The 25259-nt window shown below is 40.3% G+C and overlaps 1 protein-coding gene across 7 annotated transcripts in view; it reads right to left on the bottom strand.

The window, feature by feature from the left end:
• Positions 1-24958, bottom strand: part of FAM172A (family with sequence similarity 172 member A) — a 265939-nt gene extending 240981 nt beyond the window's left edge. For 2 of the 7 annotated variants that reach the window (XM_032095254.1, XM_032095255.1), the window contains exons 1-4: positions 5911-6030; positions 2772-2890; positions 1099-1229; positions 257-382 (exon numbers count right to left, since the gene is read on the bottom strand). In XM_032095254.1, coding sequence (XP_031951145.1) covers positions 257-314 — 58 coding nt within the window. In that variant the 5' untranslated portion in view covers positions 315-382; positions 1099-1229; positions 2772-2890; positions 5911-6030. Of the gene's footprint in view, positions 1-256; positions 383-1098; positions 1230-2771; positions 2891-5910; positions 6031-20798; positions 20873-24876 lie in introns of those variants that run through there. The other 5 variants (XM_032095249.1, XM_032095252.1, XM_032095250.1 and 2 more) reach the window with 5 other exon arrangements.
• Between the last annotated feature and the right edge of the window lie 301 nt (positions 24959-25259).

The raw sequence follows: 25259 nt of genomic DNA, 5'->3' as shown, positions 1-25259 counted from the left end.
AATTATAAAATTTTTAAAAACAATTAATAGTTTATTCTGTTACTCCTTACCACAGACCATTTTGTTTTATACCATGTAATGAAAATACTGATAAATGGGCACACCTTAGACAATAAGCATTAGCTCAGGTGGACTAAGAGTCTCTTCTGGTATTGTAATTTCCAAGCTCTAACTCATAGCTATATCATATTATTTTCCTTTCCTTAACAATCATTTCTGAAATGTCAATACATGCAAAAAAGGCAAAAAGACATACCCTTTAATGCAGTGGTCTTCTCTTTTTCATCTGGGCCTCCTTGCTGGAGCTGAGCCATAATTTACCCAAACTATCAACAGATTTTGAAATACTGAGGTAAATGTAGATTAATATTCAAAGGACAATCTGAAAAAGAACAAGAGGTGGAAATTAATAAATTTACTGAGTTCTCCTTCAATCACTCTCATCTGCTACTGTTTACACCACCACCAAAAAAACAAAAAAATACTAAGTATTATAAACCCGAAGTCTGACCAAGTTTGGTTAAAGATTCAAGTTCACAAGAATGAACAATACCTGTTCCTAATCCTAAAAGGACTTCTATCTAATCAATACAACTTCTTTTGTGATCAGCATCTAAACAATAAGCCTTTTAGAGAAGTGCAACACCTGCAAGTCCAAAATACAAGATACAACAAAAAACAAACTACAACCAACAGAACTTCCACAACCTTTATGTATTTTCTTCATCAGTTAATGCCACTTTGTTGTCCTTACTATACTATTTAGTTTTGTTTTAGTAAGACTACATGAAGCACACAATTTTAAACCACTATGATTTCCACAATACATTATCGGTATTGAAATGTGTAAAGTACAGAACAAATCTCACTGTATTCAAGATGAGACTTTACAAACAAAATCTATTTCAAGTTTCTCCTACTGCACAGAAGGCAACCCAGACATTCAAATCCACAGCCTCTTTCATCTTGGTCTGACACCAAGGGAGTGAACTACCAAATCACAATTGCTTCTTCCTACTCAATAAAAAGACTTCTGTGCATTGAATTCTTTTTCCCTTAATCTTTTTTTGGTTCTTTGTTTTATCTGTCAGTCATTACCAACTTGTTTTATTCTTCTCTCTCATACACTTCTTCATTGATGAGCTTGCTTGAACTCTTGTCTCTGATGCAATTTGTCAAAACAGTAACAGGATTCACCGACTGTACTACTGGCTCCCTAACACTTAGATCTGCAAGAAAGAACCCCAAAATGATTTCTTTTAAGTAACAGCAGTTCATTGTATAGACAGCAGAAAAACCCCCCAAATTTAGCATAATAAAGACTACTTTTCTATTCTACACAGAGAAAACCTATTAAACATTTTCTTGTATATTAAGGAGTAATACAGCAATTTTAACCCTGTTAGTTATTAACTAAAGAGCGGGTTTGAGGGATTGTGATTTGGTTTTTTAAACTTGGGAGTCTAGAAAGTCCAATATCCATTTTACAAGTTGGAACTTTGACACCTTCCTTTGTAAAGGCTGTTCAGACAAAGTTGATGGGAAACGGCAATACATTACAAAACTCTTTTAAAGATGCAACTCCACAAGGAAAGCTCTGTTTATATTGTGTACTTTGTAAATTATGACATGATTCAGTTAAAATGTGCATCTTTTGGCTAACACTTTAGTCACGTTACCACTCATAACAAAAGCAATCACAAAAAATAACAGCAAAACCACTGAGGTTTTTTGTGCATTTTCTAGTATATAATGTTGTCAATGTAAATATTAAAGTGACTCAAATGTTGATTCACAGACATGGATGGTATTAAATATCTTCCTCATATGCTTCGAAACAGTCCGTTGACAAAAGACTACCAAATACAAAGTCTTGTCCATCTTGTTTGTACATTTGCAGCACAAACCCATGTATATTCTACTAAAGCATATAGAAAACAAAGTAATTTCAGTTAAAATTATTAGAAGTGGTAAAAAATTACAATGGTAGTGTTTTGTGATAGCCCGAATTAAAATTATTCTAGTCATATGAAATTGTGCAGTTCTCCCCACACAGTATTTGAAAATTCTTAATATGGCATAAGCTAATGCAGTTAACAAAATACACACACATCCTCAAGACTTGTTGTTAGCCAAGGGAAGAAACATAAAATCTATCTGAACAGATTTACTTTGGAAAATGAGACCCCATCCCCTGATCAAATAAAGCAATGCAGGGACCAGGAATCCTTGCCATTCTTGTCTGTACCATGGATACCCTTCTTCTTCCTTTAACAGATGAAGACCCTGCCACTGAGTAGGTAACAGTTCAACTGCAAAGCTAAAAGCACCAAAATAAATAAAGCCAAATTTAGCTTTGAGAGAGAGAATTTACAGTTCTTTTTGACAAAGTAAAAAACTATTACAGCAGCCACTGGAGGGAGGACTTGATATCATAATGAGGATGGAACAAGCACACAGTATATTATGCATTGTTTCTGTGAATACATGATTTTTTGGAATACCTCACTGATACTTGCTTAATTGAAAAAGAGAAGAAATTACGTGAGAAGGTTGGATTTCTATTCTTTGACGGAGAGGTGCCAAATCCACTACTGATGGTACAAAAATGAACAGTAGAAAATCATGAAGCTCTCTGAAGGGTTGCATATAGGCAAAGCAGGAACTGCAGTTTATTTCAGGTATTAATTTCAAACCCCAGTGATCTTCAACTGCATATACTGACCACATAATTCCTGAATGCCATCAAGTTTCTTGTAATAAATACTGACTTTAAATGTGTTATTCTGTACAATTACTTAGATGAGTCTTTTGAAAACACCTCTGTGGTTTTTTTGTATTAAGCTACATTCGGCAAGCATACTTCCTTAAACACTAGTTACTATTTCACCTGAAAAAACAGTTACAGCAATAAGATTATGTACATTTATTTGTATGTACCTTGCTTATGCATGCAAACTTAAGAATTCTGACACAAAGTATCTTATACATATTCTGTACCTCTTTAACTCCATTCCCAGCAATACCTAAAATAATTTGACACAGAAATATTCTGGTTTCATGATTTCATATGAGACGACAAGGCTGCATTTTCATTATACGCCTGCTTATGTAATTACAGAACTGGTGGACTCACAAACAAACAGTCAATAAATCGATTTTTTAAAAAAATGCACACATAAGAGAATATACACATATTTCATGTTGTTGCCTGTAAAGTAGTACTGGAAGTTTGGACTGCAGATCTTGTGATGGCATAACAGTCCTATTTCTTAAATCGAACTAGACACCATATCATACCCACACATATGGCACACATAGAGAGATTTCAACATACTTAAAATACTCTTCATTGTGCAAATCAATACAGAAGTGTGACAAAAAACCGCAATATATTACAGCAAATATAAATTAGCAATACCTGAAGCTAAGCCAATATTACAAATATTCTAAATAAAGGCTATAAATTATTGTAGTGTTAACAACAAGAAAGAAATAAGAAGAAAACACACAAGTATCTCCAAACAGCACAAATCCTTCAAGCTTATCTGGACACAATCTGAAGAGGTGTCACCAGAATGCTGCTTTGTATTGCACTCCTTTATTTAGGATATAACGGAATGAGAATCTTGCTCTTTGTAAACTGACATCCCAAGTAAGCTAGGAACTAGTATAGGTTAGATTTGTGCAGTGTGGCTGATGACTGATTAAAGACCCAATTTTTCTTCAAAGAAATGGCTGGGTGACAGTTTGCATTGAGTTCCTTGTAAGTATTGGCTCAACAAAGCAAAAAAAGGCAATAATTTAATCTTAGCAGTATTTTCTGTCTGATTAGATTTTCTCTTTTCCTGCTTTTAGGGCGCTACAGACGGCATCTGCATCAATTCAGGTTGTACTTCACTCTCCCTCATTTAAACGACCATATTTTCAAGTGCTTATTGGTTTGCCCAACTTCAGCTCTGAAAGGCAATTATTTCCAGTCTGCTTTAGATGAAACTGTTTTGAAAATGTCTACCTCTAGTATAAGAAGGCTCAGAAATACATCTTGTGCTCAGTTCTGATGATGTTAATGTACAGCATCTCCACGTTAGAGATCAGAAATTTAGGATCAGAGGATCAACTTAGTAGTGTGTGCTTCTTGCTATCAATTACCCTTAAAGCCTGCTCCAATCTGCTGAAGTCAAAATGGCTTTTGTCACACATTTAACATAGACTAAGACTTATCAGAATTTCCAGAAAATTTACCTAGTTGCCCAGATCATGCTCCATACTGATGCAAAAGGCAGAGGAAAGATGCACAGGAAGGGGATTAATAATGCTAGAAGGGCAGGATCTGTAACCACTTAGAATACAAAGAAACTTGGCAATGATCCTGAAGTCCCTTAAGCTCAGTAGATCTTTGTACTCTACCAAATGGTGGTAGAACGTGCTGATGAAGTACATGACTGCAGTCAGCACTAAAGTCTGAGATATTTGCACAGCAACCACCTGCCAGTTTTATTTACCCCGTAAGTTCAAATAGCAGATGACTAGGATCCATGTGCATTAGCAATATATGTCAGCAACTCAGTTATTTACAAAAAGCAGAGTCAACACAATTCCACACATTGAGATCTTAATTGTTTCAGTTTAACTTCCCTGAAATGCTAGAAATTACCTTCATAAAGATATCTGTATTAACACGGGCAAAAACCTGTTGGAACCCTGGGTTTAGAGAATTTAGGTTGTGGGATATAATAATATATAAATATGTGTAACAATATGGAGGATTTGGGGTGTGGATTTGTTCTTCTTCTTTTCTCCTTCTCCTTCACAAATCTGGATGTTCTGGTATTGGGTCAAAAAACCCACAGTACTGATCATGAATAGTTAGTTATTGGATTATAAGTAAAAATAAATTCCTTGGAATTCCATAATAGGGTGATTTGGACCTTAAAAGGCCTTGAAAGTTAGAACTCACGGCCATTTTCCACCTTGTTAACTAAGAGGCACATCCCATGCAGCTGTGTTATAGATAAGAAAATAATAAACATCAATTAGAAGAAAAGCCTGCGTTTCAATCCGAACTCTGAGTAAAAGAACTTGTGATTCAGAGGCAAAACAAAAATAGAGAAATAGACAAAAACCCATGTCAAAATAGCAGAAGAAGAGGCAGTACAACCTCAACATAGCCTCTGTGAAGTTTACAGTATGATGGTGTATCAACCAAACACGAGGTTCAAAATGGTCGTCTGCAGTAGCAACAGCTTTCAGTACTCGTGCTGGTTTTCTCTGGGATAAAGCCAGTTTTCTTTGTAGTAGAAATTGTAGGATAGTAGCTTGTATGGGACTAGGGTTTGGATTTGTGCTGAAAACAGCATCAATAACACTGCTGAGCAGCATTGACACAGCACCAAGAGCTTTCCTGTTTCCATGTGCTGCCAGGCCAACAGGCAGGCTATGGGTGCGTAAGAAGCTGGGATGGGACACAGCCAGGACAGCTGAACCCAACCAACCAGACGATGACACACTCAGCAAAAAAACTTGAAAAAGAAGAAACGGGGAACGTGTGGAATGACGGTGTTTGCTTTCCCAAGTTACCATTACACGTGATGAAGCTGTGCTTTCATGGAGATGGCTGAATATCTGCAATTCCTTATTTTGCTTTACTGGTGTGCATAGCTTTTTTTTTGCTTCCCCTATATACTGTCTTTATCTCAACCCATGAGTTTTCTCACTTTTACCCTTCGAGTTCTTTCCCCCATCCACTGTTTGGAGCGTGAGTGGCTGGAGGAAGGACTTGGCTGCCTATTGTATTGTTTGTTATGGCTAATCCGTAACACCACAAAATACAGTACCTTCTTAAATACACAAAATATCAATAATTAGGTGGGCAGGACCCTACTTGTGTTGAGGTAGACAGATAGTTACCTAATGAATCAGGCCATCAGCTCTGGAGACAGAAAAAGTGATCCTGCAGTGAAGGCAGGAGAATGCTGCCCAGAGAATTCTGTTCAGAGAAGGAATTTGCAGGTGACAATTCCCAAATGCCTGAAAAATAAAATGGTTTCAGATAATCTCTTTTTGTGTATTTCTCATTTTCTAGGCATTCAGCCTGCCTGATTTCCTTCAATGCTCAGAATTATGGATAACTGGATTCCTGCTTTACGAACTTCAAAGAACCTTCTTTAGCTTTCTCAATCTCAGCACCTGAGATGAATGTACTGATGACCAGGACATTAATTTCAAGATACCTTCACCATCACCTTCCTCTAAACGGTCAGAGAAAATCCTTCACAAACAGCAGATGCTAGGGAAAATCCAAGGAATTAATGTTTACGGAGAACTAACACCCCATAACTGAAGCGCCAGGAAAAGTCCACGTAAAATGTAATAATGCTATAATTAGTGGATGATTTACTTTCCATTACTTCATGGGCCTGTATCGCAGTTGATGAGGACAGAAAAAAAAATATTGAGGCAATAAAATTATTTGGAAAACAGTTGTGTGAAATGCTACTTATTTACAGAATCAGATTTTCCAAGCAGTGTACAGTACAAGGATTTATGAGGACTTGGTATGACATTACTTCATAACATAGCTGTGATAGTTTATAAAAAAACTTGGTTTGGATGAGATTAAGATGCTTGTACTTTGTATTGTTGGTTTTAACGGGATTTTGACTTGAAAGATGGAGAGGAGAAGACTGACTCTCAATAGCCTCTTCTCTGCACATACTAAGCAGTTACAGGACAAAACCAGGTTTTTTGGTTTTCTTTTTGAAACTTCATCTTCTCTCAAGCAATCCCATGAGTCAGCTGGCAGAGAAAAATGCCTCTGAACAGAGAAAAACTCGAAGATTATTAGAAGAGTCTTCTCTTACGAGAGACACCAAAGTAATTTTCCAGAGTGACACAGAAGAAAGAGCGAGAAAGTGGGAAACTCCAGGGAAATGGTTTCTCCTTAGGCTACCATCAAAAGCTGCCAAAAAACCCTAGACATATGCCTATGTGCCTAGTACTTTAAAATCCCTTTTCCCCCTCTCTCCTCCTTTGCTCTTTAGTAACAACATGACTTTATGAAGGACTGTCTGCCATTAACTGAAGACTCCTGAAAAGAACACATACAAATCAGATGGAAATGCAGTGAATCCAGGTCTGTAGCCCAGATCCTTATGAACAGCAAGGCATTTCTGATTCTACTCCAGACTCTGTGCTGAGTAGGTGCACAAAAGGAGACTAAAGAAAGGTAAGAGGTGCATTCAGTTTTCTACAGCACACCTGTTTCCTCCAACATCTTCTGGAAACTGCACATGCAAATATATATCACCACCTCACTTGACTACCCTGCATCGAATGCAAATACTGCAGATGACACAAAAAGATACAGATGGATGCTAAGCAGAATCAAATCACACACAACTGAAAGGAGCATGCAGGGCTACTGAAGACGACAGTTCATTGTCAGGTTACCTTATTTCAGAATCAGACTAAAGAGCCCAAATTCCCAAAGTGTACCTACCTCTTATTTGTAGCAATGTCTGCCTCAAGAGATCTGCCTTACAGCTCCTCCCACAGCTTTTCTTCCAGTAGAACATTTGCTTCTTCAATGTTTATAACTTCTCCAAGGTTTACTGATACACTATCTCAACTGTCTTTGCTCTGCCCTCTGCCTGAGAGGCATGTGTTATATGACCAGCTGAACCAAGTACTGCTTAATTTCAACTATCTGGCAAGCAAAGCAATAGCCCTGTGAAACACCTGCAGTCCACAGATTTTCTTCTGCTGGATTTTCATAAAGCAGCACTACAACATACCTCTATACATATATTATATATAATGTGAATAATATAAAGGCATTATTTCTTTTAGCTCAATATTTAAATAAATTTGGTATTTTAATTCTGACTGCATCAAACTTGCATTTTTAGGTTTTTTTTCCACATCAGTACATCTTTTATTTTCTTTCATGCAACAATAAAAAGAACAAAAATAAAAAAAGCAATGCAAGTAAATTTTACTTTCTTTACTGTAAAAAAATATTCCATCAAGTGTCTGTCAGTAATTGTAATCACACTTCTTTATACAGTTTGCTACTGCCTAATCTACAACCTTGCTATCTCTGCCCAGAGCCAAGCCTGACAAAGAGCTGTAACCACAGCATTGTAAGAGTAGCTCAGGCTGGAAAAAATCTTGGGAAATTACCTGGTCTCCAACCTTCTCTTGGACCTTATTTCACTAGGTTTTAACAGGGCCTTTGATCAGGTAAGCTATGGTGCTGCCAACATGAGCCTTAAATATTTCCAGTGAGGGAGATTTCCCCATGCTTTTCAGAAACTTACTCCAGAGTTTAGTTATTTCTAACAGATTTTTTTCCTATACTGAGATGAAATTTCTGCTCTCACTGTGCACCTTTGAGCAGAAAACAACTTCTCCTTCACAACTATCTTCTATGTACTGGATGACTGCTGAAACCTCTCCAAGCCATCTCTCTCCACTGAGGTGCTGGAATGTGTCCACAGAAAGGCAATGAAGCTGGTGTCAGAGACTTAAATATTATATTTTATGACTTAAACATTTTCTTAAAGGACTTTTAAAACTGTATTACAAAAGCTTCAGAGAAGACTCCCACACCCTGAATGGGGCCCTGACTGAGGCCTTACACTGCTCGCTGATGAAGATAAGATAAAGTAACAGCTCAGGGCTGGGGACATTCACTAAGCACAGGCTTAACACCTCCAAGGTGAGGACCACAGCCCCAGGGCCATCAGCTGCCAGGCTCAAACAGACCCTCCACCAAAGGGGTGGAGGGAGGAGAGGCTTTGGGTATCTGGGAAAAGCCTCTGGTCAGAGGCACAGTGACTGCCCGTCCTCCACTGTGCAGAGGAGCCCAGCTGAGGGGTCCTCACTGGGGAGGGGGGAAGCTTATCCACAGCAGAAGGGGTGACATGGCCCATCCCAGGGGCCCCCCTCAAAGGGGTCCCCAGACCCTGCACCAGAGCCCCAGAGATGATACAACAGACCCTCAGTGTTGCAAGGGACAGTGTCAAGCCGGCCCCTGCAGGGGAGACATGTGGGCGTTCCCACTTGGGCCACAGCGTGTATTAATCCACGGGATTCTGTACTCTTCGGCGTGTGGTGTGGTGGTGTGTGGCGGCATGGCATGTGGCAGCATGTAGCAGCGTGGCCACGGCAGTGACAGGGGACGCTCACCACCAGCAGAGCAGATGGAGGGGAGCAACGAGACGTCATTGGGACCCTCGGATGGGTGATATGCTTCCACCTAATCCCTGTTACCTCTCCCTGTCCCCCCAGCCCCCCCACGCACACTTCTTTTTCTTTCTTTCTTTTCCCTTCTCTTTGCCTCTTTTACTATTAAATAAAATACATGCTTTTTTGGCATCAACATCTAACCTCGTTTGGTTTTAATCTCATTTCTGGGGATATTTTGAACCTTCTAAGTTCTTTTCGGTTTATGCTCAGAGACTTAACTTACTTTGCTTTTCTGGGTTTAAACCGGATCGTAACAGCTCGTGATGGGTCTGGAGCACAAGCATTATGAGCATTGGCTGAGGGAGCTGGGGGTGTTTAGCCTGGAGAAAAGAAGGCTTGGGAGGACCTTCTTGCTTTCTACAACAAAGTGGGGGTTGGTCTTTTCTCAAAAATAACAAGAGAAAATGGCCTCAAGATGCACAAAGGGAAGTTTAGATCAGATATTTGAAAAATTTCTGCTCTGAAAAGGTTGTCAAGCACTGAAACAGGCTGCCAGGGGTAGTGGTAGAATCACCATCCCTGGAGATATTTACAAGATGTGTGGATGTGGCACTTAGGAACATCATTTTTGGGGGGACTTGGGTTAACAGTTGAACTCGAAGATGTCTTTTCCAACCTAAACAATTTCCTTGAACTTTTCTTCAAATGTTGAGTTCTCTAACATGCTAACCATCCTTCTAACATACAAATCATCCTGGTGGCCAACTGCTGGACCATCTCCAATTTTTCATCAATATCTCTCTTGAAATCAGGGGACAAACCAGACACAGCACCCTAGTACTCCTCTTACCAATACAAGAGAATCGGTTTGACCTCATTGCCACAAGGGCACACTGTTCAGCTTGCCATCCAGCAGCAGCCCCAGCTCCTATTAAGCAGATCATCCCAGCCAGTCATACAACAGTCTACCTGCTGTTTGGGAATTACGCCATTGTCACAGCACAACTTTACAAGTATCTTTGTTAAACTTTATGCAATTCCTCCTGGCCTAGTCTTCCATTCTACATGACGGATTACTGGTGTCCACAAATACAGATGATTATTATGACAATGAATCTGGCCATTTCATTTGCACCTTTGATTTGAAAGCCAGAAGGAAAAAATGTGGAACAAGTGCTCTTGTTTTATTCTCAATCCTTTTGCCATACATACTCATAGCTTTTACTTGCCACGCTATAAAGCAAAATCCTTCAAAAAATTAAATTCTACTTGTTTGATGGACTACTTCAATGAGTCTGAATAGATGTATCTATAAGACTGATTTAGCCTCAAGCCTAAACACTGTCATAGCAGTAACAACTCAAAGACATGGGCTAAAGAAACTTCAATCATTCTAAACCAGCATTGTTTGTCCATTTTGTTGAAAGCACTGCATTTCCTACCAGTTTGAAGGAATCCCTACTAAGGGGAAAAACTGTTAAATTTTTGTAGGTGCAGAATGTGTGATTGAGCAGAGATCAGCCAAGTAATGCCAAACTCAAAGGTGAATATAAAAGCAGGAGGAGAAGGACACAGGGAGATGCAACCTAGTTTGACAAAAAAAATCACTATAAATACCTGATTTTTTCTTGGAAGGTTCAGAGTTTCAGGCAGAGAGTCTCTCAAAATCAACCATTTCCTCTTAAACAGAGGCCTTTTATTTTCTTCAGGTTCCAGTCTCTAAGACCAGTAACTCCTGTTACTGTAAGAACTACAGCAGTTCTTACAGAAAGGCATCCACGGCAAAATTCAAGTTATTAAGAGCTAAAGAATCCATCAGTTGCTGTGATGTCTGAAAGGCTATTCACTGTCCTTTGTACTTTATTTCCAGTTTGAATTTGGCTTCAGGCTTCAGTCACTAATTATTGCAACACTTTGTAGGTTAAGTTTTGTCTCTATTTTTCCCTTACATGATTAGACACCACAACCAAGTCCTATGTTTCTTCTGGTAAACTAAACAAGCTTAACCGAGTTTCTTTCCATGAAATTTTGATTCTAACCCAAAGTAATTTTTTTCCAGTTTCTCTGTTCCATTCAATTTTTAAAATGCCCATTGATTGCTGTTAAACACAACTTAGTGATCTGAATAGTGTGGTAGCTAAAAAATGTAATGGCTACAACAGTGTTTATAGATAAACAAACTGTAATTACAGGAAAAGGGCACACAATCCATTAAAATTATTTTACCTCCATGTCACCTTATGATCAGACAGATAATGTCTAACCTTAAAAAGTCATGAACAATACACATGTTTTACTAAGGACTGTCTATGTTAAAATTCTTTACATCAACCTCTACATCAGCTGATCATATTGATTCCCAAGACAAAAATTGATACTGGAAAAGCAGAAATATATTAACAGTGTGCTGCATGGGAAAAATATAAACCAGCATCAGCTCCACTGAGCACAACAGACTCCTGAAAGGCATGTTACAGGCAATATAAACATTTTCTCAAACAACCGACAATTTTCCAAATATATGCTGAAATAGCACTACCTTTAAAATATCATTGTGTAAACAAGAATTTTTTATCTCTGTAACTAAATGAATGCTGTACTGAGCATTATACAGTCACATTAGCAGTATACACACAGGACAAAATGAATCTTCAAAGAGAAGTACTAAATCAACTACCAAGAACAGTTAGAGCAAGCAAAAAATTCTACAAGCACCCACACAATAATGTAGCTAGTCCTCTAATATTTTACATTTTTAACCTACTTCAAAGTGAAAGTTGAAGAAACATTTCAGTTACAACAGCTTAAAAACGTGACATCGTCCAAAGAATGGTTTGTCCAAAATTCCCTGTGCTGGAGAAAGAGATAACCAAAAACTTTCAGACTCACCATGTTTTGTTACTAAATTTTACTGTATAAAAGAAGGGGGAAGGTAGATGGAAAATCATTTGACAGGAAACAACCCTACACCAAACAGCAACAAAACCCCAGATCTTGTGAATAAAAGATCAGCAGTGCTAGACAAAATATGTGCTTCCTTGATGCACATGAAATTTAGCAGACTTTGTACAAATTTGGAAGGTGGATCAAAAAATCTGATGAAGATGAAAAAAAAAAATGGAGAAAGGGACAGGAGACAGAACATTGTCCTTGGAGACAATCAAAACTAACAAAACCCAAAAATGTAAGCAGAGTGGAGAATTATTTGAACTTAAGTCTCAAGTGCTTTAAAACCAAGTCCAGTATAGCACAGACATAGTACTTTTATATTTCTGGTAAACCACATTTTAACTAGCCATTTGTTTAATTACCACGAGGATAAGGTACAAACTAAATGGAAAGCAACTGCCAATTTATGTTGATATGTAAAAATTACTCAGCTTCAAAATATTCCTCAATCTTGCAAGCATCAGCTGGAGCAAATTTCTCCCCTCCAATGAATACACCTTTTCTATTACTGTCTCTGAAACTTCACAAAACATAATATTATTTCAAGCTAACACAACTTGGAAAGGGAAAAATCCAAAATTTTTAAAAAGTAGGAAATATTTTCTAGACTATGTATCTAGACTATATATAATGTTTCCCAACAGTTTAAAATGAGACCTAAAGAAACAAAGCAGTGAAAATCCTTTCAATTACATTCTGCTTTAGGAAAAGCATTGCCTGTAGGTTGAGGGACATGATCCTTTTCCTCCACTCTGCACTGCTGAAACACATCTGGAATGCTGTGACGGTTCCAGACACTCCGGTACAACACAAACACAGCCATACTGGTGTGAGGCCAGCAAAGGGCTACAAAAATGTAACGGCTTGGAGCATCTGATATCTGAGCAGAGGCTAAGAGAGATGGGACTAGTCAGCACGGAGAAAAGTCAGGGTGGGATGGGAGGAGTCTAATCAGTATCTATTAAATGCCAGAGGGGACAAAAGATCACTGAGCCAGTCTTCCCATTGTTGTCCAGTGAGAAGGCAATATACAATGGGCACAAACTGGACATTTAAACATAAAGAAAAACTTCCTTACCCTAATGGGACTCAAACACTGGAGCAGGCACCCAGACAAGTGTCAGAGACTGAAATACTATAGTTTATGGCTTAAACATTTTTATGAAGGATTTTTGTCCATTCGAACTGCGTAGTGAAGCTGCATCAACAGAGCTGCACTGAAGATCACTGCACCCTGAGTGGGTCCCCTGGGCTGAGGCCTTGGACTGTAAGTAACTTTAAGAAAAAAATGTCACTATTTTCAGGTCTGGGCTGGGGGAGAAGAAACTTCCACAGGAGGACCAAGCCCAGCAGCTGTCTTATTTACTGAGACCAGGTTTGTACAGACATCCCCCACTCCACCAGAGAGTGGAGGAAGAGTGTTTCAGGTGCATGGTGAAAAGTCTCTGGTCAGAGGCAACAAACACCCATTCTCCATTACTCAAACTGGTTCAGCCAGGAAAGCCACATCTACAGGACTCTCATGTGAGGGGCAGCCGAGGGAGTGTCATGGTCCATTTAATGGGCCCCTGAACCGTACCCCAGACCCTGCACCAGAGCACTACACTTGATGCAAAATGATACAAATGATCCACAGTCTTGCAAAGGACAGTGTCAAACTTGCCCCCTTAGAGGGGAGGTACCTGGGCATTCCCACCTGGCCCAAACCTTTATTAATCCATTGGATTCTATGCTTTTTCAGCAGGGGACCCTGACCACCTAGAAGACCGGAGGATCAACAAGACATCATTAAGATCCACAGAGGGGGGATATGTTTCTACTTACTGTGCCTCTGTCACTCTTCCTGTCCCCCCATCCCCCACCTCTTTTTCTATTTCTTTCTTTCTCTTTGCCTCTCCTACAGCTAAATAAAATATATCAATTTTTTGGTACCAACATTTAGCCTCATTTGGTTCTAGTCTTGTTTCGAGGAATATTCGAACCTTCATGATTCTATTTGTAATCCACAGAGAGCTCACACTGCTCCTCTGTGCTTAGAGTGGATCAGAAAAAGAGGTTACAGAATCTCTGTCTGTAGGTTGGGGTGTGGGTTCGGCAATCACGTTGGGCGTCGGACTGCGGGAGCTTGGGGTGGTTCGGACGGTCGGGACGGACAGAGATGGACGGAGACGAGAGATCTCTATAGTCAGATCTTGGAACATGGGGTTTATTGCAAAGGGCGTGGGTATAGGGGCACTGCTTAGAGCTGCCAGCTGCAGCTCTGAGCAGGCCCAAGAGAGCAAGAGAGTGAGCGGGTAAGTAAAGAGGGAGAGAGAGCGAAAGGAATGAGAGTGAAGAAGAAGTGATAAGAGTGTGTAAGAGTGTCTGAAGTCCTGGTTACAATACAATAAATCATCTTCTGTACTGAATATTCTAATTGTCACTAACCAATCTAATACAAGATACAAATCCTATAGCATTTACATACAGCCTATAAGAGTTCTTATATTACCATAGAGTGTTACATCTTAACTTCTAAAAACTACTCTTTGGACCCCTTCTGCTGAGCTAGTAGGGTCTGCTCTGACCCTTGGACCTGCCTGCAATCAAAGGGTATTGTTCAATCAAGAGGGGATTACCTTCAGTCGGCCATACCATTGTTTTCCAGTTGTTCAGTAACTAAGACTTGGTATTTCAAAAATGGCTTTCATTTCGATGTCACCTGTAGTTTTCATATTCCCAAAATCTTTTGTCAGGCAATCATATTTATAAGGCTTTCCTGTTTCATCTTCCCCAACATCTGTCCTTGGAGATACTCAAAACTTACACTGCCACAAGTAATCAGCTCTAGCTAATCCTTCTCTGAGCACTGGGATGGACTAGACTATTTCCAGAGGTCCCTGCCAATGTCAACAACTCTACCATTCTGTGAAGATAAGAAAAAGCAAAAGTGCACACCAAATGAATATACAGAAAGTGTGTGTGTGTGTGTGTATACCTCCATTTACAAGTTAGTCACCTCCCACAGCAGCAATGACCAGCAATGATCATAACAAGGGATGTGAGAATCATTACCAGCAGTGTCTGGCTGAGCAAGAATTAAGAGCTCATGGTCTCAGGGGTCTCAGTTTTGTGTTCTCGGGAATTCCTTTCTGATTTGAGTTAATTTGCATAAAAAAGCCAAAATTTCTCATAACGAAAATGTCAAAACCCTCAGGGCCACAGCCATGACAAATTTGTGAAGGCTGACGATATGTCATATTATTCATTCTATTGGCAACCACTCAAAATTCTAAGTGTACTAAAATACCTTCAAGCTGGTTAAAATCACTCTGCAGATCAATAAAATCTTATATACTATCATGTTTCCATAGATGATAGCATAGGCTTAGTATTTGTGCCTTCCTTACCAAAAGACCCACTACCAAAACAATGCCAAGTCCACAAGTATCAGGGAATACCAAAATGAAGACTGCCTGCGCAAAAAATGTTCAGCACCTGTGCACTGAAGTCCAGTCGCATACAAAAAACAAAGTGAATAAAGAGGAAAGAAGTGATCTCTACTCCTGACTACTTCTCTAAGGTAGCGTCATTTGTATCTAACTTTCTGTCCAACACAGTCTTGGCAAGCTCCTTTAGGCACCACCCTGACCCACTGTGAACATCCACGGGTTGCAGGGATACAGCCTTGACCAGCAGCAGGTCCATCTCAGAGTTGGCTGGCACTGGGTCTACCGGACATGTGGGAAGCTTCTAGCAGCTTCTCACAAAAGCCACACCTGCAGACCCCTGCTACTAAAACCTTGCCACACAAACCCAACACAGAACGCATGCATAATCATATCTAATTTTTTTTTCCACTGCACTTCTGCCTTTGTCAGTGCACTGAATGAAGGTGCTCACTTAATAAGGAGACACTCAGTATTTTGTCTAACCTTCCTCTTGAGTTTTAAGTACAACACTCATGTTTCTCCCAACCCCAACTCCTCCTCTCCCATAAAGTGCCTTTCAACCATCTTATTTCTCTCACAAGCTCCCTGTTTTACTCGGCCTCACATTCCAGCCTGAGAGCTTCTAGTGCCACTCCATTCCTTCCCCAAGTTTTCATTTGTCTTTTCATTTCAAGAGCTTTCAGAGACACTGCCAACTCAACTCCTTGTTCCCAAGCTCCCTTTGTCCACACTGCTCCAGTCCCGTGGTTTCATTCATCCTGCCATTACAGAACGAGTATAGGAATGACAAAGCCAATCAAGCACTTTCCTCAGATCACTCTCCCTGTTGTCCACTAACACTGGACATCCTCACCACAGTCCTGTGGCAGAACAAGCACAGTCAGTTGTTCTGTGGTGCTGGCAAGCATGCCCAAACAAGGAGAGCACAGCATGTCTTGTACAGGTAGAATCGCTGAGATTCTTACACACTGATAACTGAGGTTGATACCTGACACAACAGTAGACTTTACCAAGTATCTTCTTTCTAATCCAAAACACCAAGGCACCGCAACACAGCACCATGTATATGGTAAGGTATACCTTGTACAAATCTATATATACCTTTGGAGGTCAACTAAGAGGTATTACCAGAATGTGCTGCTTAGGCACTTGTCAAGTTTTGAAGATGTGCAACAATGGTGATTCCATGACTTCTCTGGGCACCACTCCCATATTTGACCACGTCCACAGTAAATTTTTTGGGGGAGGTATATCTACCATCATTTCCCATAAAGTAAAACATTAAAACCTATCTGCTGCCCTGTACTGTTAAACGTAAATGCAATTTAGAACAACCAACCAAAGAAAAAATACTACATTATCTATACCATGCTCCTTTTCTAGAAAGTTAGATAGTTTAACATTCCCACAGAAATAAAGCTTTGTTACATTCCTGTTAGCAGCAATCTCTAAAGATCACACTTCTCTGGAATTTTCTAAACAATGTTCTTAAAAATGTTGCCTAGGGACATTACTGGGAAGGCAAAATCAGAGTTTCTCAAAATAAACACGCTACTAGCTTTGAAAAATTCAGTGTCTGAAACAAGCCAGGTAATAGTTTTATCTTTCATCTCAAGAAAATGCAGGCATGGGTTGACATCCTTAAGGAACTAGATTTCCCATCTCAGCATATTTCTATCCCTTCATTCCTCCTTCAACCTCACACAGGCAAAAATTCAAGCTTCTGGGTTTTTTGGTGTAGTCCTCTCACAATTATTCCTTAGGGAGTTATCCTAATTTTTATGACTACTTAAATACTCACCAGAAAGAAAGACAAGGATAATAGAACTAATAGAACAAAGAATGAAAATATAAAAAAAAAAAAATCTTTAATTGCCCAGAGAATTATGTTGGAAAGATAATGAACAAGAACTTAGAGCTCTCCTGCAGGAATGTACATGCAACCTATTTGATGTTAGTGAAGTTGATGGGATGATTCACATGAATGTAATGCTATAATTCAAGAGATATAACCTATTTAGAAAGAGCAACAACAGAGAACAAATGGTACTGTGTGCCAAAAATGTCACTGTCTGTTTCTGAGTCACTGACAATAAAAAATCATGTCTTAATAAAGAAAGTACAAGTCAGGATACTAGCTGGGGTTTGCTACAGATACAAAATCTCACACAGCAAGGTGGTTAGGCACGTACTGCTTCTTGATGGAAATAAAAGTTTCATTATCACAGTGGACATAACACAGAGTGAAATAACCTGGAGCCTTCATGCTGCTATTATCAGAACACGCTTAAAGTTTCTAAAAATTGAGGACAATTTCTTATACTGAGAAATGTTAAATCCAAGCCAAGGGAATGCTATGTTCAACTTCATCCAGGCAGATAACAAGTACCCCACTGTTTCACAGAGAGCAAATACAGAACAAAGACCCTTCCTGCCCCCAGGTCTTAGAATCAAAAGACATATTCGCAAACACATCTTTGCAAAACGACTTTAGTAGTCCCACCCCCTACCCATGCTATCCCCAGAACTGTTTGTAGCAATGCACAGAGAATCGGTTCAGGGAATCATATCTGAGTTAAACCAAAACAGGGACTTGATCTGAGTTAAAACTACCTTCCTTTCTTTCTTTTCCCTCACCTCCTCCTTTTTTTAAAGGCTATACTTTCAATTTATCAATTTTCAGATTTAGTTCATTACCCGGTACAACTGAGGTGACAGAACAGGAATACAGCTGCTGCTTAAAAACTTTTTTAGCCTGATTTGCCAACATGGCCAAGAAAGAAATATAGAGAAAGCAAAAGAAGGACTCAAGAAGTGATCACTGTGGTAGGAAATAGTTTATGCTTCCAAAATTCAAACTCTGCTTTTTGAAAATGCAAACATTTAAAGTAAAGTATCAGGAAATTGCCACCAATTTTTGACTTATGGATAGCATGTATTGAATGCAAGTTTGCATTAATAGTAGCTTTGATTGTGATGGCTGTGCTGGTTCTGAGATCTTCCTCCTTGGCTTACATGTAGGCTATGTTAACACATTCCTGCAGCACAGGAGATACCGACATACGGACACAGAATTCTCTTTCGTTCAGATTTTATTTCACAAGATTGAATCATATGCTTCAGTGGGGAGATACTCTTTCAGTACAATGGTCATTATTCAAGGCATACAGACTGTGTGCATGAGCACACTTGTTTATCCCTCATTTCACCAAATTTTAATAATGCTTTTATGTAACAGCTCTTTCACTACGAAGGCTTCCTGTTAAATTTCTTCTTCGAAATACCTTCAGACTTCCTTTCAACTGTGGTGCCTGTATTTATTTAAATCTAGCCCACTTAACATTTTCCTTCTTGAAGTGGGTTTGTAACACATATGTTCTGCAAGAGGAATGAGATGCCCATTTGTTAGGAAAAAAAGCAAGATGTTTTCAAGATTTGCTATACATTGTTCCTAAGAAAAGAAGATAAGATGCAAAGCAATAACATGGTTTACCATCTTAAGTTAAACAAGGAGACTTAGATTTGCATGTATTGTATGCTAAAACGTGACAGCCACTCAAATGTGCATTTCAAGGCTTTATAAAGCATGGCTTGCAGGACTTCAAAAGAAACTATAAGCACTACATTATTTGTTAGGTTTGGTCTTCAACACAGCATTGAAGACAACCTGGAGAGTACCTGGCACTCTGACAACATGATCAATCAGAATTACCTTGGCTATATTCACAAACAAGCAGTTATTACTCCAAAAACCAAGACAAAGTATAAAACAGCTCCAAAGCACAATAAACCACCTCTTCATGCACCTAAAACAAGACAATGAGGGGTCCACTATGCCAACTGCTAAGAGAAAATATACCTCAGTCAAGGGATGACAAGAAACCAGAGAACACTTCTTGCCATGTCCCACCAAGAGCTTTAACTACAGACACGGCATAAAGCTGACACAGTGAAGAAAGCTCAATCAGTCAGCAGAATATGTACATTCCAGCTGAAATGTCCAGAGAATTCAAATTAAGTACCTTAAAAGATGTACCGCAAGTGGAAAATGGCAACTTTATGAAGCTTGTAATTCAGACAAATCCAGACCAGCTACCTTGGGAAATAGTTTACAATTTCCAAAGCTATCTTCCTATTAAATTTCATACTTTTTATCTACATCTTGGAGTTGCTTAGGGGTACTTAAGAGTAATCAAGAATATTTTCAACACAACCAAAAACATTTTCAGTACATCCCTCTCAAAAAAAAAAAAATTAGCTTAAATGTTGACTTGAAATTTATAGTAAAATTCCTTATGACGAACTGATAACTACCAACACTAAAAAAAGCAGAAGCTGGAAAAATACAGTATGATGGGCCTGATTTTAAATGCACAAGCATCGAGAAAAAAAACCACTAACATTACTGGTGTTTCCAGTCAACGCTGGAACCAGCTAACTTGCAGTACAATTGACAATGTGTACAGCCAATTCTTATTTTAATTATCATCTCTTTCTAGATATGCAATAAAGAAAATTCTTACATCTGCCTGCCTGAGTGTCCTGGTTTTGGCCGGGTTAGAATTAGTATGGCTGTGTTTGGTATTCAGGATGAGAATAATGTTGGACGGTTTGGCTACTGTCAAGCAGTGCTTATCCCAAGCCCGGGACTTTTCTGTGTCTCATGCTCTGCTAGTGAGGAGTTGCACAAAAAGCTGAGAGGGAGCATGGCCAGGACAGGTGACACAAGCCAAAGTGACATTCCACAGAACATCATGGCCAGTATATAAACAGGGGAAGGTACCCAGAAGGGGGATGATGGCTCTTGAGGGATGGGCTACATATTAGTCAGCAGGTGGTAATCAGCTGTACTGCACACTACTTGTCTGTCTTGAGTTTTATTTCCCTCTCTCTCTCCTCTTCATTACAATTATTAGTATCATTAGTAGTATTGTATTTTGTTTTCTTTCAATTATTATACTGCTTTTAGTTCAATCCAAAAGTTGCACATTTTTTTCTTAATTCACTTCCCATTCCACTGGGGCAGATGGAAAGGGGAAGGAAGTGACCAACAAGCTGACAGTACTTAGTTGTCAACTGAGGTTAAACCACAACACAGAATAGAAACTGTTTGCTAATAGAAGAGTTTCTTAAATTAACCACCACACTAAATATATTGATTCAGCTAATAGAAGCTAATGGTTGCTAAGACAATACTTATTTCACCTAAGTATTAAAAATCAATACCAATAATAGTCAAATGTCTATATAGCAAGCTCATCACAGATCGGTCTCCTTAATTTCTGCTGGCCAACAGGAACCTAGAAGAATACAGAAACACCTAAAATTAGCTTCATAAAGTCTTACATGGCTCATCTTTCCTCTTTGGATATACACTCAACAGAATACAAATTGTAGTACCAGAGAGGTTCCATGCACATGGAGGTCAATACTGTTCAGGAGAGTGTAATAGGAATAAAAGCAGTTACATGAAGACTTCACTAGACCACAGAGCAGGCCACCAGCCTCACCAGCAGTATCATTCGTTACTAAATAATTCATGAAACAGATTGCTCAGAAAACTGGCTGAGAGGCTTTCACCAACTTTTCCACCAACTGAAGTACAAGGTGATTCAGGATGCAGATCCATGATCTGCTGAAGTCCCTATGATATACTTTCAGCCCTGCTCCTACTTCTAGATTCTCCAGTCCAGTCCTACATCATTTCTTATAGATTCATAGAAGCACTTGGATTTTGAGTGACCTTGCAACTTATCTAGTCCAATGACCCGCCATGGGCAGCACCATCTTTCACAACACCAGTCTGCCCAAAACACCTGCCTGGCCTTCCACTTACCGGGACACGGCACCCATAGCTTCTCTGGACAACCTGCTCTCATGTCTTAGCATCCTCATTGTAAAAATTTCTTCCTAGTACCTACTCTAACTTGACTTCTTTTAGTTTAAAGCTGCTGCCCCATGTCCCATCACTACTACTTATGATGGCACTCATGCCAGTGAGCAAGTTGATGCAATGAGAAAGAAGAATTTTGTATCTGTAGTTCTGTATCAGCTGGATCAGCTTCTTCACCTGGTTCACTATGCAGCCAGCTGATCTTCTGCATGGCTTGGAGCAATAGGCAGGAAGCAGAGAGGAGTGCTGCCTATTCCACCAACAGGGATCTAATGTGAACAGGCTGTGACACTGCACCCTGGGCACTTTTTTTAACAGAGTGGGTCTGCAGCTGGACATAAATAACTTTTGGTCCCAGTCTAATTCATAGAAGCAGTCAGCCATAAAACAAAAATCATTACCACAACTAATGTACTAATAAGTAACTGATGATGAGCTGAGCAGAAAGGCAAGGATGATATAAAAGTGAATGTTATCTTTTCACCTTTCAATCAAACCCAGCTACATTACAAAAAACAGCGTAAGGAATGCTGTTAGTAATTAAATATTAAGTTCTCAAAGTCCACACAGCACACAAAATGCTGAAAAATAACCATGAAAAATAAAAAATTTAAACCTATTAAATTGTACTCTGAGAATTCTACTCAGTACAAATCTGTGAAACTGATCTACAGGCTAAGTAGATACATGTACTTATAAAGAGAAAAAAATATCCTTCTAAGGCACCAAACAAATTCACAGAGCAGTATTAAATTTCATAAGAGGATGTTTTTATGTCCATTGTTAACCAATTTGTTTCAGTAAGCTTGTGGAAAAAAATTTTAAAAAGATATCTATTCATTCTTTGTATGTATGCTTTACTTCAAAGAATTCCAGTAATCTATTGAAAATCTAAAAAACTCCTCAGTCATGACAGCACATTGTTCCCCAAAGGAACAGTGGGTCAGATTCAAAGTACCAGCAATAGAGTTGTATTCAGAACTTTTTCTATAGAGCCTGGAATGGGCAAAACCTCCAGAGTCAGTGCTGAGTCTTCAAGGGAAAGAGAAAGAAGGTTGTGAACTTAAAAGAAGAGATTCTAAAAGATAAATCCCCACTGAGTAATTATAAGGAGAAGCTCTCCCAAACATTTGCTAACTAGTACATAAAAGGCAATTCAGTAAAGACCATGGTCAAGTCAACTTGCAGATTTAAATATAGTCATAATTGGCTACAATCACTGAAAAGGCAATCTCAAGAAGACAGACAAAATCCAGGCACCGGTGAGAAAACTCCAATAATTAAAGGTATTTCACTAAGGCAGAGTGCAGTCTGAGCGTGCGCTATGTGTCTGAAATGACGATGCCCTTGTCTGCCTCCAGCTGCTCAGTACTGCTGGCCTGCTGGAAGTTTTCATCTTATTCCTACGCCTACCCGCACCTGCTAACCTACTGCAGACAAAAATAGTCGGGTCAGCTTAAACACAATAAATATTACGTCTGTCTTAACCCACCATGTTCTGACAGATGTGGGCTGGGGAGTGCCTACACTAACACCAGAAGTGGTAGGCACATCAGACCTCCAGCTGACATGCGGGAAGTAAGTACTGGCAGCAACTTCAGCAACAGCCATCACCCGGGGCTTGTATCTGGAGCTACCCTGTGAAGACCAATACTCTTGTCAGCAAAGAATCTTTTTTTTTTTGTTTTTAAAGAAAGTGAAATAATATCTGAAACACTCAGAACAGCAGATCTCCTCAATTCCAAACCCAGAGCAGCATATAAAGACATGCTTTCTGCATTTGCACATTGGTTGCACTCTGTGACACACCCCAAGCCGCTGAGTATCTTCAATTGTTAAGATTTTAGTTTCCCCTAGACAAGAGCTTTTTTACCTTTTCCTACATAATTACAGAATACCTAATTTTAAAACCTGAAGGTTTTCTTTAACCAGGATGCTATCATAAAGCTGCTCTGCCGTTCTTAACAGAACACGCTGCCACTCTCTTTCACCCCCAGCCTCCTTAAAGATTCCAAGAAAATACTAAGGGTTACTAAAAGGACACCACCTTTCTGCTATATTACTGGTAATTATTCTTCTTTCAAGGCAAATTTTGTTAATACCCCACTCTTCAGAATCACCAAATCAGTGTTCCATTAAGATCAAAGGTATCCAGTTAGCTTTGTAATTGCTATTGCTTTTATGACACTTCTTTTGCCAATTATGGTATGTCCTGAACAAGATCTGTGACCTGCTCATTCAAACTTAATACTTTAGCCAAAAACTCCATGCAAAAATAATGTAAAGTGGAAGACACATTTTGTGAGGACTTGATAAGTTGGCTTACATGGTTCTGAGCAGCTTGGCTTATGTAACACCACAATTAAAAGTTAGGTATCTGGAAGGAAAGAATTCATTCTCTCTCAGAAGCTTCAGTATTTATCTTTGAAAGAAAAAAGAAGGCCACAGTTCCTCTAAAAGAAAAGAGAATGGATTCTGGAAAGGAACTACAGATGCCCAACCTCTCCTCTTAGAATTACAAATTTTGAGTTTTCTTCCTGCCAAACAAAAATCAAGAAAAAGTAACAATTTAAACTGGAAAATTATTTCTCTACATTTGGATAACTCAGGAATGGCAAATATTTCATGCAGCTTTCTAAGCTGCCAGCACAACTTCAACAAACTTAAGTCTAAAAAGTTTTCAATCCCATCTAATTAGAAAAGCAAGATTTGAAATGAAAATTACCACTCAAGCCCAGCTATATTATTAAGTCAGAAGAACAACGCTCAAATGACTTTTTGTCATTTACAACTGCACAGGAAGCTTGCATTAAGCAGCGGAGAAAACTGGCAAGTCTTGTTTTGCAAAAGCAGCTGACAGCACCAAAACCTGCAGCAATGACTGTAAGGATACATTCCGAAGAACAACGCCTTCGATTATGTAGAAAATTGAAACTGTTATTCCCTTTTCTGGTTCATGTGACACCCTTGATATCGGGAAACAGTTGCGAAGGGGCCAACACGTGGAGTGGCAGCAGGCACAGCGCGGCGCTCCGTAGAGCCTGGGGGCCGCTCCTGGGTGGTGACACCGTGGCCACTTCCCCGCACCCCCACTGACACGGGCATCCAGGTACTTCTACACCCGTCCCAGCAGCCCACGTGGGCAGCGCGGAGAGCTCGGGGGCCCTCCCACAAGCAGCCGCCGCCGCCCCGTCTCCTCCCGCTGCCTCTCGGGGCCTGTCGCCAAGCACACGGGAGGCCCGCGGGCCCGCAGTCTTCATCCCGGTGCAGGGCTGCGAGAGGCGCCTGGGCGCCGCCACCCCGACTCTCCCGCCGCGGGGGCCGGTCGCCCCCTCCTGCCTGAAGCCCGCGGCCGCCGCTCCCCCGCGCCCCTCGCCGGCGGCGCTGCCCGGGCCGGGCCGCCGCACGTACCTGGCGCCGTCGCCGGCGGAGCGAGGCGCGCGCAGCGCCGTCACGGGGAGCGCGCGGCCGCCCCGGGCCTAGTGCCGCGCGCGGCTCCGCCCGCCCCCTGCTGGCTCCACTTCCGGGGTCCGCGCTCGGTGACGTCAGCGCCCGACGGCGCGGCGGGGAACCCGGAAGTGGAGCGCGAAGGGCGGCGGGGACGGGGGTGAGGCTGCTGCCCTCGGGCCGCTCGCCTGGAAAACGTGAGGGGAGTGGGCGCGGCGCTGAGAGTCGGGGACCTGAGGGCAGGCGAAGCCTGTCAGGGTGCTGCCCAGAGACCGGGCTTTTGAGGAGCTCTGTCGGAATAAAGAGACGAGGGAGGCGGCAGGCTCCCGGCAACGCTGACAGAGACC

The sequence above is a fragment of the Corvus moneduloides genome, chromosome Z (genome assembly GCF_009650955.1).
Source record: "Corvus moneduloides isolate bCorMon1 chromosome Z, bCorMon1.pri, whole genome shotgun sequence".
Taxonomy (NCBI): domain Eukaryota; kingdom Metazoa; phylum Chordata; class Aves; order Passeriformes; family Corvidae; genus Corvus; species Corvus moneduloides.
Note: the sequence above shows the minus strand (reverse complement) of the source record. Positions and strands in the feature narration are given on the sequence as shown.